Source organism: Callorhinus ursinus, unplaced genomic scaffold (genome assembly GCF_003265705.2).
Source record: "Callorhinus ursinus isolate GAN/ISIS: 27379988/994484 unplaced genomic scaffold, GSC_fseal_2.0 scaffold24, whole genome shotgun sequence".
Classification (NCBI taxonomy): domain Eukaryota; kingdom Metazoa; phylum Chordata; class Mammalia; order Carnivora; family Otariidae; genus Callorhinus; species Callorhinus ursinus.
In genome coordinates, this window is record NW_027397086.1 from 15,578,891 (window position 1) to 15,595,603 (window position 16,713).

A 16,713-nucleotide genomic window follows, 5' to 3' on the forward strand; every position below is an offset into this window, starting at 1 on the left:
CTAGTTCCATTTTCTAGAAGAGAACACTGAGGCTCAGCAAGAGGCCTGACGTGGGCCAGGTCATGCTAGGGAGTGAAAGCTGGACCCTCAAAGCCACCCACAAGCCTCTTTCTTCCACATTGTACTGTTTCCAGCAGAAATGAGCCTTCGGGGGCTGGGGGAGCTCTCATGACCACTCCAGTCCTGTGTTCGATACTAATCCTGGGTCCAGGGTTCAAGGGCAGCCCACCCCCCAGGATCTTTCAGTCGCCACCCCAGTTCTGCCCACAAGGAAACCCCCCCTCCCCACGCTGGGACTCTTCAGATCTGTATCTCCGCTCCGCAGGTGACTCCATGGCTTACCACAATGGCAGATCCTTCTCCACCTTCGATAAGGACACGGACTCAGCCATCACCAACTGCGCCCTGTCCTACAAGGGGGCTTTCTGGTACAAGAACTGTCACCGTGTCAACCTGATGGGGAGGTATGGGGACAACAACCACAGTCAGGTGAGCCAAGTGCAAGGGTCGGGGGCAGGGCTCGGGAAGCCAGTCGCGGTGACAGGCGGGCACCCCAGCCCGTTGGTTCTGGCTGAGACTAGGGGGCAGCAGCCTCCGGAACCTGGTGTCACATCTGTTCCTGGCAAGGAGGAACCTCAGGGACACTGCAGGTCAGGTGAAATCCTCGAGACAGCACATGCTAACCCGTGAATGTCCCAGGGAGACCACCGGTCAGGGGGATTCCAAACACAGAAAGCTCTCCTCAGACAGAGCCTTTGTCTGAACTCCAGAAGGAAAGCAGATTCAAGTGGAGGTGTCTAGGTGACGCAGGGGCGTAAGTGGGGTGTCTTATGATGTTGCCCCCAGGACACTTTCACTCTAGCATTATTGTACCACCTCTCTTTCCTCGTCCCCTGCCACCAGAGTGACATAAAGTCCTTCTGGAAAACAAACAAACAGAAACAAAAGCGCATGCCCAGCAGGAAACTTCTTTTTCCATTCCCCTCCCCTCCAATGTGGGCTTACGTGAAAGGCCATGAAGGAGTTATGGGAGCCCATCTGAGCTCTGGCTCTGCTCCGGCAACCGTGTGGACTTGGTGATGTCACTTTTCCTCTCTGGCCTCCGTCCCCAGCATAGAACGAGGAGGGCTTGCATCCCACTGGGCGCCTCTGTCCGAGGGAGGACGGGCGACAGAGGAAGGCAGCGCAGGGACCAAGTACTTCACCAGCACTGAGTAGTTACAGACACATTTGCCCACGGGGTGAGCCAGCCATTCTCACACCTCAGCTGCCCGTCAGATTCAGAGACTGCCCGCTATCGGTGCACGCCAGACAGTTAGAATCCTATAAAGTGTCTCTATTTTCTTGCCTCATTTTATCAGCCACTAACTCCTCCATGTCCCCTCACAGCCCCACGCCGCTTGAAGAGAGGAGGGGTCAGGGAATGAGGTGGTGGCCTCCTAGGAGCTCTTGCAGAAGCGGCCCCCCCTTGAGGCCCTGGTGGAGCAAGGGGCCTTGTGGGTTTCGACAGCAGACTCTACCATCTGTAGACTCTGTGGGAGAGTCAAACAGGGAATTAGGGGACCCACACCCAAATATAATCTTTTCTTGAGAAAAAAAAAAAAAATCGTTGGCCAAATTTCCAAGGATACTTTTCCCTATTGGAGATGAGGGGAGTCGTATTTACTTCGCACCTGCAATGTGCCCAGCACTATGATCACTCCTTTACAAACTCATTTAATCCCCATAGCATCCTTTCAAGGTTGGCACTATCAGACCCTGAAGGGGGGGGGTGGAAGATGGTGAAACTGAGGCCCACAAAGGTTTGATGACTGGTTCAAGACCATTTATGTTCCAAGTATAAGAGCCTTAAGATTTAATCCTATATGTCAGGTTGTAAGATTTGTGTTCCGCCTGTGTTCCTCCTGCCATTCCAGACAAACCCTTATTAAAATACTCCATAGGAATCGTGGGAATTAGAGACTCCCCTGCATCTAGCGAGTCCGTTCTGTAACCTCCAATCATGACCTGAATTCATTCAGCACCTGTTCCTACCGATGGCAAGTTTCACAAGCCACCATGTTGTTTCACGATGGCAGCTCAAAGCTCAAAGCAAGTACAGGTGGCTTCTGACTGAAATTTAAAAAATCGAGTCAGATTCAGCCAGCTCCTTTCCAAGTTCTCACTACACAGATCAACAGACAGATAGGCAAGAGAGAGCTGTGAGCTACCAAATGGTCAGGTTCAAACAGAACTCCCTTTGTTCCTGTTGACCAAGCAGCAGTCAGTGAGCACCTTGCCCAGTGGGAACCTATCTGAGGTCTTCTCTTTTTCACAGGGCGTTAACTGGTTCCATTGGAAGGGCCACGAATATTCCATCCAGTTTGCTGAGATGAAGTTGAGACCCAGCAACTTCCGAAATCTCGAAGGCAGGCGCAAGCGAGCATAAATCCAGGAACGACTAACTGGGTGGGAGAGGAGTAGGGCCCAGAGGAAGAAGCAAATTTTACCAAAGTCTCAGTACAAACCCATCCAACCATCAAGCCACACCCGGGCATTTGGCAGGAGCTAAAGCTGACCGTGGATCATCAGGCCGATGGCAGGAGCGCTGGCCCCACCTACTCTGCGAGTACTTCCTTCGCACCAAAGACAACAGTCTCCACAGGTGTCTGCTTGTTGTTTGAATCAGCACACATCTTCCAGTGATGATGTCACGGTGGTTGTCCTTCTCTTGGGTGGCTCTGGGAATGGGAGAGGGGTAGGCTGTACAGTGGTAGTTTGTGTTAGAACCAGCTGTATTTTACACAAAGCTGTATAAGTATCATTATTTTTGTTTGCAATGATTCGGTGTGCGTCATGGGATGCCGTCCCCCGCCCCTTTTTTTTTACATTTCATGCAACAAAAACCAGAAAAGCAATACTGTTTCGATTTTAAGGATACAATTAATATTATTAATATAATAATAATGACAATGAAAACTAAGAATTTTTAAAGAGATCTTCCTTTCCGAAACACATCTGGACAGTACCTGATTGTATGTTTTGTTTTGTTTTTTTTTAATAAAAGCACAAGTACTTTTAAATCCGTCTGTTGTTTTTGCCTTTCATTGTTGAGCCTGAATTCCACCAAAGGCAACGTATTTGAACAGAGGGAGGAATGCTGGAAAGGAACGGGAGGAACAGTGAGGAGGAAGGGAAGAAGGGAGGGGGCCTACAAGTTGGGAGAGAAGAAAGAACTTTTTTGAACAAAGCTAAACGAGGTTGGGAAAAGGTTACCACTTGAGATTCAGCTTCTTGCTCAATATTTTCAAGACTAACAGTGTGTGGTTTCAAAGATGCTTTTATACCCATCTTCTAGAAATTCCATGATATAGGTGAGGAGACAGTTGTTATCCAGCAAAGATTAACATGCCCAGAGGCAGACTACCTGAGTTCAAATCTTGACTCCACCATCCCTTTATGCCCTAATCTCTCTGTACCTCAGTTTCCCAATCAATAAAGTGGGGATACTCGCACTTCTTAACTGCATAGCATTTCTGCAGAAAAAAATAAACATCTTCCAGATAAGGCCCTTAACACGGCTCCTGGTGTAGAGTAAGTGCCAATAAGTGTTAGCTGTCTCTGCGATCACTTTATATATGACAGACTGGGGTTCACAGAATTGCAATGACTTGCCCGCAGGCTACCCACCCAATTAATCATAGAACTAGGATTTCAACGCAAGTGTTGATCTCAACCCGAGTGTTCTTGCTCTCCCTCGGGACCCCGATGAAAATCCCTCCTTCCCTGAGGAAATGTGTGAGTTGCAAAATGATGGAGTGTGGGGAAGTCCTGCTGGATGCTTCTTACAACCCCAAGATCTTAGAACTAGAAAGAATGTCTGTTAGGAAGATCTCCCCCTCCCCCACTCGAAGCCCCCCTGTCGTGTCCCCCAGCCTCGGCCTGAATGCATCTAGTGGTGGAGGGACCTCACTGCCCAGCACAGCAGATCTGCTCGTACTTGGCAAATACTGAGTTAGAACCACACACTACACATTTGTCTTTGAAAACAGGGTGGGTTGGGGGTGGGGGGAGAGCAATTCCCTATTAATTCTCTAGGGGATTTTCAGCAAAGGGACTTATTTAATGAAAATGTTTGGACTGATAGGCCTCATTCAAATGGAATGTGATGGCTCAGACATGAGGACAAGAAGAATTTACGGCTGGGGCCAGATCCTTCACTGCTGAGTTTATCTTGCTTTAATAAATGCTGTCACGTCATATACACAATTGGCTGTTCCAGATCATAAGACTCACCCTCTGCACCTCCGCCACAGCAACACTCGCCTTGCTGTGTAAACCTGAGCAAACGGGCTCCTGCAACAACCAAGCCTCAAGTGGGAGGCTTATCTGGCTGCTGATGGTTCCCCTGGGAGGCCCTGAGGCCCGCTGCTGTCCCCTCCCCACAAATGCAGTTATAACTAAGCGGGTGAGGTTCTTCCCAGAAGCCACACCAGAATCAAATTCCCCATCAAACAGGAGTCCTTAACCCGGGGCGCTGGGAAGGTTGCAGATGCCCCCATGTGGGGATGGGCAGCCGGAAGGGCCCGCACCGAGACGCTCAAAGCTGCCCCCATCCTGGTCAAAGCATGAGCTCACGTTCCTCAAACATGTCCTTCAGTCGCTGGCTCTGGCTTTGTTCAAACAACCTCCTCCCTCCTGAGAGGGCTCCTGGAAATTCTACTCCACTGCATTCTCCCGGGAAGCTCTCCACTGAGAGTGAATTTCCAGGGAGTCTGGTCTTCCCTTTGCCCTTCCTCCATCTGCTCCCCTCCCTTCCCCGCTGCTTGTACCCTTCAAGGCCACCCTGCGTGGATTATACCAATGGACCGCCAAGCCCTCAGGCTTCTGGTTGGCTATCAGAATGGGAAGTGCTGGGATAGTGGGGGCTGGGGTGGGGGGGTCAGGGTCCCTATTCTCCAGCCCTACCTCTGTAGCATCACAGGGGGCTGACAGTTTGCCTCCCAGCAGAGGCACAGCACCTGTCCATTGACCGTGCCCACTCAGCTCTCTATCCAGGTGTCAGGTAACTGTCCCCCCTCGAGCCCTTCAGGCTCTCCTCCTCCCCGCCTGCACCTTTGGAAACAGTTTCTCTTCCCCTGCCTCTCCCGGGGACCCCGACAGACAGGCCCACTCTCCGGGCGCCCCTGTTGTCGCTGCCTGCTGGCCCTTACCCCATTCTTTCCACTCGGGCCTCCCACCATGGAAGCCACAGGGGAAAATACTCCCTCCTCCTCCCCGTGGGAGCCAGGGCACATACCTCGAACCCTGCCCACTGGATACCTGCAGAGGGACTTCTAGCCTTGAACAAGGAATGCAAATCAAAGAGCCTAAGAGACTGGCCTCCCCACGGCCACCACAGTGTCTGCCCACACAGCCCCGTCCTTCGGGACAACCCATCCCACCTTCTCCCTTTCTCAGCCTGCCCCTCTCATGCCATTCTTCTTCCCACCATTCCTTGCCAACTCCACGTACAGGGTGGGGGCCCCTGTGGGCTGTGCTGATTGGCTCTCTTCTCCCCCAAGATTCTCTTTTCGCTTTCTGTTTAAGAGTCAGTACTGAATGCCCCCCATAGGCCCAGCACTAGGTGAACAAAATAACCATGGGCCCTGGTCCCTCGAGCAGCTTCCATGCCAGGGGCAGGCTGGCGACAGCCACTACATCGGACAAGCCACCTGAGGGTATGCTTGGGAAGCAAAGCCGAGACACGACAAGAATATCTAATGAGGACCTGACCCTGACCGGGAAGGGTTCCCTGAGAAAGAACATCTGAATCGTGACCTAAACGATAAGTAAGCGTTAATCAGGGAAGAAGGCAGGGGAAGCAGAGGGCAGAGTATCTCTAGAGGCCCTGAAATGGCCCGGCTGTGCAGAAAGCCAGCCAGAAATCCCGTCTTGACGGTTCTTTTGGTCCAGGATAAGGATTTTGATCTTTTTCCCTAAATGCAATGGGAAGCTGCTAAGGAATTCTAAGCAGGGAAGGATTATGATCCTATCTTTTCTCTAAACCATCTTTGTGTTGCAGCCTGCAAGACAGGAGGTGCCCCGGGGGCCCCAGGGGAAAGGTGATGGGGTTTGAGTAGGTATGTTGTCATGGAGATGGGGCATACAGTTCTGAGAGAGGTTTAGAAGGAAAAACCCATAGGACTTGGGGTCCCAGAGAGCTGCTCCACGTCCGTACCCCAGTTCCAGAACTGCTTTCAGCTCCTGCAGGGGTGTCTTCTAGATGCGGCTCCATAGTCTCAGTAGGGGTGTGCGGAGCTGGAGTCAAGGCTCCATGAGCCCCAGGAACCCGGATGGCTGCAGGGTCCCATAGTACTAGGCATCGCTCCTTGGACTTTGGATGGGGGGGTGGCAATCAGGGAAGCTCCTTGGAGGTTACTGTGGTTAGAATGGGATCAATGCCAAGGCGAGGCTGTGGCAGAAGGCAAAGGGTGAAGGTGGTGGGGGCCTTGCCCCGAAGGCTTTAGGTCCTGTAAGTGCAGCTGAGAGGTGCTGATGGTGTTTAGGGCAGGAGTGACAAAATCAGCGTTACTCTTTGGAAGGCTCACTCCCATACTAGAAAGGTATTTGCTCCTGCTAGCGTGTCCTCTGTCCTCAGTGGGATGCTGTACGTCTTCACAGGTGCCCGCCGCCAGGATTCGGGGGCGTGTGGTATACTTGTGGCCAGCAGAGGGCTCCCTCCCCTTGTCCGCCTCCCTCCGCGGCCAGCACCGCAAGTGAATTTAAAGCTCAGGAAGGAAGTAGGAAAAGGCTCTCCTCTTGAGAATCACTCCAGCCTCACCAAGACTGGAAAATAGATTCCAGTGTGTTACAGAAAGAAGCACGCACACACACACACTCAGTCAAAATGAGCAGCTCCCACGTTAGCCCAGTACCTTTGCAGCTGCAGGTAAAGGAACTGTTTGAGAGCAGTGAAATGACTTCTCTGAGGTTCACTTGACCTTGAAGTGCCAGAGCTAGGACTGGTATCTTAGATCCTCTGACCCCTTAGGCCAAGTGCCTGGAGGAGCCTCTCTCGGCATATTTACTCCTTTTATCCATCCTTCCATTCGGTACACGAGGAACACACGCCATAAGCTGGTTCCCTCATAACACTTTACAGTTTGCAAAGCCGATGTGATTATAACTTCTTTAAAGTAATCGTCTTTGCAGTCAGAGCTGAGCTTGAATCCCGTTTTCCAATTACCGACTGATCTTGGTCGAGCAGCTTCATTTTTCTGAGTATCCCTAAACATTAGAAATAAGAAGATATACCCTGATGAGAAGTCGTGATGATCTGAAAGAGAAAAATGGACAGCACCTGGCCTGGAGAAAGTGCCAACCATGCATTTCTCTCTCTGAAGCAGGTAAGACAGTGGTTCAAAGCTGAGCATCAGGGTAAAATACTCACGTCAGCCAGCAGATGGCAGTCTCCCCCGGCTTTAGGAGGGCACTCAATGAGGCGCTCCCAGCGATGTTTCAGGTGGCTGGAGACCCAGGCTCCTAGAAACCTCCAAGGAAACCTCCACCTTCACTCCAATCCCCTGCTCCATAAGAGGTTCAAATCCTGCCCACAGGCAGCAGGGCATGGCGGGCTGTCTCTTCTGTTCTTGTCTCCCCCTCGGCTGCACAAAACCTTATGTCAACAACCACAAACCCTCTTGCTTATCACCTCTTGCAAATGTACACCGGGGTGCGGGGAATAGGAATGTGGGGGGGCAGGGAAGCAAGGCTTCGGGCCCACATGTCCAGTCCCCACGCAGATTCTGCAGGACCACCACCCTTCTCCGGAACGTTCAACAGCTCCACTGTAGTGATGTCTCCTCACTAACTTACTTTCCATTATGAATCCCTTATTGTTGGGAGTGAAGGGCAAGCCCCCACAATTTCTACTGTCCTGTGCTGGTTCCTCTGGCTTGTCCCTGGCCCTTCAGCCTCAGGACTTCTCCTTTGTTACCGCTTAACGTTCCAGCACAGAGCAAGGCCCCTCTGGAAATGGGACCTACTTCCTATTATCATTGCTACTGTTTGGCTTTCTCTCCTCAAAAGCCTGGCTCAGACGGTGATCCTGCATCCCCAGCGCTTAGCTCCTTGAGTCAGTCTATACCCCCAAAGAGGTGTAGAGCGATCCTCTTAAAATGCTGAGTCACGTCATTTCATTCCGCTGTCCCAAACCCTCCAAGCTTGCCTTCTGGCTTAGAGCAAAGCCCGAGACGTGACAGTGGCCTTGGAAGCCCGGAGTGATCTATCTGTCCATCAATACTGCTCCGAACGCCAGCCCCGTTTCATGACGATCCAGGTGCGCCGCCCGCCGGCCGTTCTTCAAACCCAGCGCTCTCCGACTGCAGGGCCTTTCCCTGGAATGCTCTTGCACACGAGCACACACACACACAGGTACACACGCACACAGCCGGCTTTCTCACTTCCTTCAGGCAACTTCCCAATGCCGTCCGCTCCATGAGACTCTCCCTCAACACCCCACCTGAACACACACGCATGCCCTCCACATGTGCAAACCTCTGCATACGCACACAAGCCCCCCCATCCCCCGTACTCTTCTCTTTCTCCAGAGCTCATATTTCCACCTGACTCACTGCTCCTTTACTTACTTAGTTGTATGATTTCTAGAAATTAAGCTCCGTGACAATAGGGACTTTATATGTGTTTGCCCCCTGCTGTATCTCCAGCACCTCGCACAGAGCCCGTTCTGTGGTCTCCCGGTCCTTATGTGTCAACCGAATACATGACCAGACCTAGGAAGAGAGGCAAGCAGGCCGTATCCGCCTCACCTTATTTTCTGTTTAACTCATGGAGGGTCCGCTCTGTCCCCAGATCATCATTTTAAGAGGAAACGAACTCAGATAAGTGATTTTTCTCTAAGTTGTCATGCAACCAGTATGGATTCAAATCCAGTTCCTGCTCACCCACATCATTACCACAGTAGGTCAGAACCTGGCATGTGGTTTAAAGAAACAGCAGAGGAACTGCTCTATTGAGAGCCCCAGGCAGCAGCCTCTCCTGGGGAGGGACAGGCTAGGGGCTGAGGTTGTCTCACAGCCAAGGAGGGAGAAATCCAGCAGGATATTTAAATGGAAATCACCAAAAATATCAGGCATTTGAAAAGCAGAGCATCGTGCGTATCCAACCAAAGTTGCTTGTCCAGGAACTTTCCACACATGTGGTCCCTTGGAGGGTATCCTCTCAACTTTGGACAGAGGCTCTGCACCCTCCTCACCACCACCACACTGAGAACCATCATTTCACAGGGGTTGATGGGAAGTGTGTAAAATTAGCGACCTGTCGACCCTTTTATTTACATGAGTTTAAAGATTTACTGAAATAATAGGGAGAAAGAGACAGAGAGAAAAAGGGAGAGAGAGACAGAGATAGAGAGACAGAGACAGAAAGAGACAGAGACAGAGGCAGAGGCAGAGACAAAGACAGAGACAGAGTAGTTTTCCAGGGATGGTAGAAGCATCATAAACGAAATTCACCTAGTTGTGGGCTCAAGAGCTTCTCCAAAAACAAGTATCTCTATCTCCTGACAGTAAACGCCTTCTAAGCAGGGAGCAGAGGAGAGGGTGGAGCAGGCCCCAGGTGGGTGAGAGGGGTCTGGTCTACACAGTAGACCCAGCTCAGCAGAGGTTGAGGACCGCACTCCACCTGGATACCCTGCAGGGGAGCGTCAGAGTTTGGGTTTGAAAAACATCTGTCTCCCCCCAAAAGCCCAGTCCTAAGGCAGCACTCTCAACTGAGTGCAGCACAGGGCTGGGTCCAGAGCAGGCTTTAAGCTGCACGAGAGCCTGGCTTGTTCTGCTGTGTCCAGCACCGCATCCGCAGCGCAAAGCGCGGGAGCATAGTAGCTGCGCAATCAAGACCTCTTTATTGAGATATCAACTCACAATAACTGCCTGCAAGTTCTTAGGAATGGCTCTCAGGTCACAACCAGGCCCAGGATGAAAGAGAGTTGCCCTCACTTAATAGATGTCTAATTCGTCTTATTCTATCCTTAGAATGGCGCTCACTTAGACAATCGGATTGTGAAGAGACTGAAAACACCATGTCTTTCAAGAGAAAACGTGGGATAATGAGCAGGGACATCTCCTTGGTCTCAGAATCTCTGCAGGCACGTCCTGGATGAGAGAAAGCAGACTCATCCTATTGGGTGACAGAAGGAAGAACTAGGGTCCCCTGGTGAAATCTACACGGGGACAAATGGGACCCAAGTAAGAAAAGAGCTTGTCGCGACCAAAACCATCCAGGGAACAGACAAGCCATCGGAGAAGCAGCAAGCTCCTGACCCTGGAGGGGTCCTAGGTCTTGAGGTTCACATATTCAATAAAGCAGCATTGTAAGGTCCCTTCCAGCCCCAAAATGGACTTATTCTCCCCTCTGGCTCAGTTAGTTGTCTCATCCAAGCTGTCGAAAAGCTTCTGCTCCCGGTTTTCAGCCTCCGGCCTGAGTCTCAAATGCAGCAAAAGGAATGCTCATTATGACAAAGTTAAGAGACCACAAAACACAGATTTATTGAAAGAAGGCAGCCCCTCGGGGAGACAGGAGATAAACACAGTATTCACTGTTCTCAAAGCCCTTCCTCTGGGGAACGCGCTGGGGAGGAGCCACACTTGCAAGTTGGCAAAACCCTAAATCTCCTAAAAATTCAAGGTTTAAAGAGTTTCTTGGAAGCAAGCTCCTTACAGAAAGAGAAACCTGCAGCTGCAACCATGACCCACTGCCGGAGAATCTCAGCGCCTCCTTGGCAGGGATATTGCCTGCAGGAGATTGCTGGGGGTCAGATTCCCCTTCCTAACTTCGCTTAGGAAGTTCCAGGAGGCTCGCGCAAAGCAGCAGTCTCTGGGAAGGAGATTTTAAGTGCAAACAGGGATCTCATGTTATCATTTGGCCCCCAATATCACTCCCGCTTAACCCTTTCTTCCCACTTAATCTAAATGCTGAGAGCATTCAAGGGGGATGTAAGTGACTTCATGTACATCGTATGATTCATGCGTTTCATGGTGAGGCTGGAGATTGATTATAACAAGACCACTAGACACGGAGGCGGGAGAGTGCCTCCCCAACCAGACTCTGGGTGTGCTGGAACCAGAATCAGCTCTTAGCCAGCTCTGGAGCTGCAGCCCCCGGCAAGGAAGATAGCGCTATGCTAAATCGATGAATGAATCAATCAATTGATTGGTGGTTTCAATCTTTGGCTCTGCTACAGAACTAGTACTGTGACCTTGGTGGAGCTGTAGAACTTCTCAGAGCTTGAAATGTTTTCATCTATAAATCAGAAATGATAGTAACTACCTTGTATGGTTTCAATAAATGCCATGATGCGTATAACATGTCCCAGAAAACAAACTGAGGGTTGCAGAAGGGGAGGTGGGTGAGGGCGTGGGGGAGCCGGGTGATGGGCATTAAGGAGGGCACGTGATGTGATGAGCACTGGGTGTTATGCACAACTGATGAATCACTGAACACTACACCAGAAACTAATGAGGTACTATACGTTGGCTAATGGAATTTAAATAAAAAATAATAAAAGGTAAAATAAAATAAAGGAATAGAGTGTCCCAGAAAGCGTCTGGCATATAGTAGGTGCTCAGCAAAATCGCATGCCCCTTCTACTCCCTAGGACTCACCTTCACACAAAGGAAATAATCAGTAAACCTTTGCCTGGCTGATCAATACTTGGAACTAATATGAATGAACTCAGTTAATTGAGGAGGAGGCATAGACAGGTGAGGTCATGTGCCTTGGGTCAGGTGACTGCCCCATGGAAGAGTTTGGGGCAGAAGGAGAGAAGGAAATCCAAAATTAAGTGTATCTCTGCTAATTGGGAGAGAGAGCTGACACTCGCATTTGTCTTTCATTTTCACCATGATTTCCTCCTAGACATTCAGCGGCTAAAGGCAAAGTCCCCGAACCTTCCAGAGGATTCACAGAAGATTCACACCTTTAGCAGCTTCTCATTAGTAAAACTGAACATACAGACATGGTAAAGTGTACTCAAAGCCATTTATCCTTAGAGGACCACATAAGAAATTCTTACTGCATCTAGTCCCCCTCACTGCACCCAAGAATTTATTTCTGCAAATGAATGTGTATTTGACGCTGCAATCAGGAAGTGAAATGCATGTCACCCAATGTGTCCCCTCACTGCCTTAGCTGCCAGGACAGTAAGGGCAAACTCATTGCCCACTTACTCCAATCATCGTGGCTCAGGTCTGTGGCGAATCTATTCCTTCTAGTTTCTTCCACTGGTTTCTGTTCTCTTTTTTGTCCCAACGGTCTGATTTTGCTTTCTGTTTAATCCACACGTCTTTCTGAAAAAAACAAACAAACAAAAAAGGGTAAGCGAGAAGAATATCAAAGATATAAAATGGGACACAGATTCCCAATTTGGACTTTCCTAGTCTGAAAACAGTACCTGAAATGCCATGAAGTAAGTGATATCGGTGTACCCGTTACACAGAGGAGGAAACTGAGGCACAGGAAGGCTAGGGAACTTCAAAACCACACTGTTGTACTTTATTGAAGGTGATCAGAATGAAAATGGAACATTTAATTCAGAACCTCGTAATCTGGGAGCCAGGAAGACAGATGGAATCTAATGACTACACTACAGATCCTGGTGATGGAGTCAGCCCACACAGCGCCGGCACCAACGGTCATGATCAGGAGTAAATCCGATGTTCCTTCCACCTTTCACATTCCACTCTCAAGAGGGGCAGAACCTGACGGTAGAAACAAAGCAAGCCAAGAGGTTACTTATTGCTGTAACTGGGTTGGAAGGAGAAAAGACCCATTAAGGTAAAAGGGCAAACACCCTAATGTTTTCTCTGCCTGCAAGGCAGACACATCACTCCCCCGGCTCCCTCCGACCTAACGCCTCGCCCCCAGTGTGGAGAATGGAGACAGGGATGGTGAGGAGGGAAAACCTGCAGTCCCAGGTCCTGCCCACGGGCTGGAGGGTGACTCACACTGTGTGCAGCCCAGCCGGTCCTGCCGAGCTGGTCTCAGAGAGAAGTGGCTGCTCTCACCTGTGGCTTGGAAAACCGTGGTCCGCAGAAGTACTGCCCAGCCACTCCGTACTCCGGAGTCTCCAGAATACCAGGGGTCATGGCAGGCTGCACTGCCTTTGCACCAAACCCCAAAAAGAACCTCTTTCCAAGTCCCAGAATCCCATTGCCACCAGGGTTTTGGAGTGAGCGGCAGCCGGTGGAAATGCATCCTCGGGGGGGGTGTGCATGGAAGTCACCCCTTCTCCCAAACTTCAATGACGTCATCGACGTGGCCACCGCAGGAGTGGAACCCACATACACGGCAGCGCCCTTGAAATGGCCCAGCAGGACCAGGAGGGGAACCTCGTCCGTTCCCAGGAGAGTCTCCTGCCTGCCTGATGCTGTTTGCGGAAATCAAGGGACCTGCTGACTCCCCCGAAGTGCCCCCGTCTCGCGGCCTGGTTCGCTCGGCTCGTTGCCTGCCTTGCCTGCTGTGTCTGACCCCGACACCTTCGACCCCGACACCTGACAAGCAACCAAAGCTTTAGCACGCCTTCGGTGCCCGCTTCCTGGCCTGGCGTGGACATTTGACCCGCTTTCTCTGTAATGAGCCCCGCCCGGGTCCCGTACGGGTCTTGTTTGAACTGATCCCAACACCAGGACACATGCACGAGCTGGGAGGCTTTACACTACACTGGCCAGGCTGCCAGAGAAGGTTCATGGAAAGAAACATATCATGGGGTCTTGGGAAGGAGGGACCACAGGGAGGCTCCTTCAGCTAGGAAGGTGACATTGGCACCTCGCCCTTCGGGATGGCACAGGGTGACTGTTAGTGCAAAAAGCCCGGGCATGGGAAACCTCTTGCTAAGGGACATGGCCTCAGCGGACATTCCAGGGCCTTCCCTGGTCCCTGACGTCAGCGCAGCTGCAGGCCACGGGCTCTCCTGCAAGCAAGCCTCTCAGCATCTCCCCTTCTCTGACTCGGGCCTTTCCTCAGAGCCTGGGAAGCCACTCCCATCTCACACAAGGACATTTTCCAAGTGGGAGGTGGGGCAGGCCTGGGGACCCTCCACCGAAGAAGGACAGGAATGAATGACCAGATGAATGCCCCAGGACCCTCTCCTTTCACAGAAGGACGCACGTTTGGCATGCCTTCTCACAGGGGCCCCAGCGGGACTAAGCCACAGTTGTCCACAGCGGGAACCGAGCAGCAAAGCCCACGTTGGCCATCCCTCCTCCCTGTCTCACCCTGCCCTCGCCCGCACTCCTGCATCCGGGGGTCATCTCCCAAGCTCTTGCCTCAGGCTCCGCTTTAGGCCTGATGGGCCGAGACAGAAACACATCATAGTTACAGTGAGAATCGGGAGTGCTGTATAAGATCATCTCAGTGAGGTTAGTATGAGCCAGAGGGTGAACAGGCCACGGAAAAGCTTTAGATTTCAGACTCCATTGTCTGCGCAGTCAAGATGGTGGAGCCTAGCCCGGGAATCCTGCCAACAGGCCTTGGGGTGGCAGTGGTGGCCGGGGATCTGGCCTCACCGGGGCTAGATGGAGTCTTTGGGCCTCCGCTAAGCCAGCGAAGATTCAGGGAAAGGATTGGGATGGGCAGGGACACTGACACAAAAGGCCGCTCACCAAAATGGGGCCACCGGGGAGGCCACGAGGTGAAGGTCTGATTCAACCCTTCTGCCAGTGCCCAGAACGCATCACTAGCACATTGGATTTGGCATGAAAATAACCGCAGCTTTCCTGAGTGCTGCCTATTTTCAACCTGCTAAGCAGTTTTCATAATGAGCTCATTTTGTTCTTAAAACAACCATATAAGTCATTCTCCCCATTTTATAGATGAGGAAAGTGAGCTCACTGGGCACTCGAACCAAGACTTGAATCCAAAGTTCTTGGATTCCAAATTGCAGGCCTCGGCCAACCAACTACCCTGCGGAGATCCAACGGTGCTGCAGTCCAGGCTCAAGGTCAACAACTGACCTTGCAGATGTAAGCTTGAGGACTGCAGGCTGGAGGAGCTGGGAGAGGCGTCAGAACACACGCATAGCCTGGGTTCACCAGCATTGCCTGGGGAGAGATGCCCCCTGTGCCTCAGACTCATAGTGACAGTGACCGTGTCCTCTGTGGTCACACTGTAGCTGTCCTTCCATTCGTGTACAGCGTTTCTTAGGCATGTCACCTACTTTCAGGGCCCAAAGGGAAAGGACTCCAGGTTGAGGTGGGCAGAATGCTTAGTTTTCTGTCATTTAGAAAAGAACTTAAAGCCATGCTTATCTCTACCGGCCACGCTCCCATTTATAAAACATATTCCACTCCTTTGAAATCACGATACCAAGGATGGGGAGAGCAGGCCATATGACTCCGATTCCAGAGAGGAGCAAACAGGATCAGAGACGTTGAGAGACAGGACAGTGTGGTAGAAATACCAGCCACTGGCCTCGGGTCAGGAATGCCTGCTCCAGCCAGAGCTCTGCCCCTGAGTGGCCTTGCCTCCCCCCTGGTTCCCTAGTCACCTTGGACACTGCCTTTGCAGGCTGTGTGTTGAAGAGGAAAGAGTCCAAAGGTGGAAGGAACCTGATTCCCTGAACAACCACACAGAGCAGAGATCAAATCCACCCGTGGCAGTGTTCCATGACGTGAGCAAGCAATGCATTTTTATAGCATTCTGCCAGGGAGCTCATGGAGACAGCAGTCAGCTAACCTTGGCTCATAGAGTCCCTCTGCGGTCAAGGCGGTTTTCTCCTCTGACCTCAGTCCGGTGGATTCAGCATCATTTGGAGCTTCCATCTGGTGCTTTCCAAGCTGGACTTCACTGACCGCACATTCTTTGGTTTACGTGATGTCTGTTCCTGGCCCCAGTCCTTGCCCAGTGCCCTTGAAATCAGCGAGGCAGCAGAGCTGAGCACCACCCAGGTCTCCTCCCTGGTGGAGAAGAGCCAGCCTCATCAGATAATCCAAAAGCCAGATCAAAGGGCACCAGACCCAGTCACAGAAAACCTGGTACTGACCTCAGCTGGATTTCTAATTTGCTATGGCACCTTGAGCACATTTCCTCAGTTTTTGGTCTCGCTTTCCCATCTGGAGAACTGTGGGGTTGCCCTCAGAGATACCAAAGCAACCGCTCACACTTCAGGATTCTAACATGTGCATTCAAGGCCCGAGAGAGAAAGATGGGGGTTAATTACTCAAAGCTGTGGGATAATTAATGACGGTGATTTCCCCAGACTCTAAGGGAACAAAGATTTTGTGGAAAAGGAGAGAATTGTTGAGGCAGATATCATGTTTGTGAAGGCAAAACATCAGACTCTTTCCATTATGAGCCCATCCCATTGTTTGAGAGGTAGCCAGAGGGAATGGAGAGGCCACAGGCTCTGATTTGGAAAGACCTTGTTTCAAATCTTGCCTTTACTCCTAATGACTGTGCGTTGGCAGGAGCTCACTTCTCCAAGTCTCCGTGTTATCACCGGTGAAGCGGCATTTCTCACAAAGTTGTGGTAATTAAATGAGACAGTGCAAGCAACAGACATTGTAAGCTGTGGCAGGGAGTTCCCTTTATCGTCATCATGCTAGGGCGAGGGGGAAGCTGGTTTGGGAAAGCAGGGGGAGGGATGGAAGCATTTCTTTCATTCATGCATCTAATCATTTCTCTCAACATGGCATGTCAGGTGCTGAGATGAATAAAACATAGCCTTTGACCTCAAGG

At 51.1% G+C, this 16,713-nt stretch overlaps 1 protein-coding gene and 1 long non-coding RNA gene across 18 annotated transcripts in view; one reads left to right on the forward strand and one right to left on the reverse strand.

Annotated features, from left to right (window-relative positions):
• Positions 1-2,453, forward strand: part of TNC (tenascin C) — a 92,630-nt gene extending 90,177 nt beyond the window's left edge. For all 17 annotated transcript variants that reach the window (XM_073905851.1, XM_073905838.1, XM_073905837.1 and 14 more), the window contains 2 exons: positions 326-489; positions 2,318-2,453. In XM_073905851.1, coding sequence (XP_073761952.1) covers positions 326-489; positions 2,318-2,428 — 275 coding nt within the window. In that variant the 3' untranslated portion in view covers positions 2,429-2,453. The remainder of the gene's footprint in view (positions 1-325; positions 490-2,317) is intronic.
• A 3,794-nt stretch (positions 2,454-6,247) lies between these two features.
• LOC112836443 (uncharacterized) lies at positions 6,248-15,925 on the reverse strand. Its single transcript, XR_003211481.2, has 4 exons — positions 15,712-15,925; positions 12,431-12,737; positions 12,207-12,326; positions 6,248-7,248 (listed from the first exon to the last, which is right to left on the reverse strand). It is a non-coding gene; the product is annotated as an uncharacterized lncRNA (long non-coding RNA).
• Between the last annotated feature and the right edge of the window lie 788 nt (positions 15,926-16,713).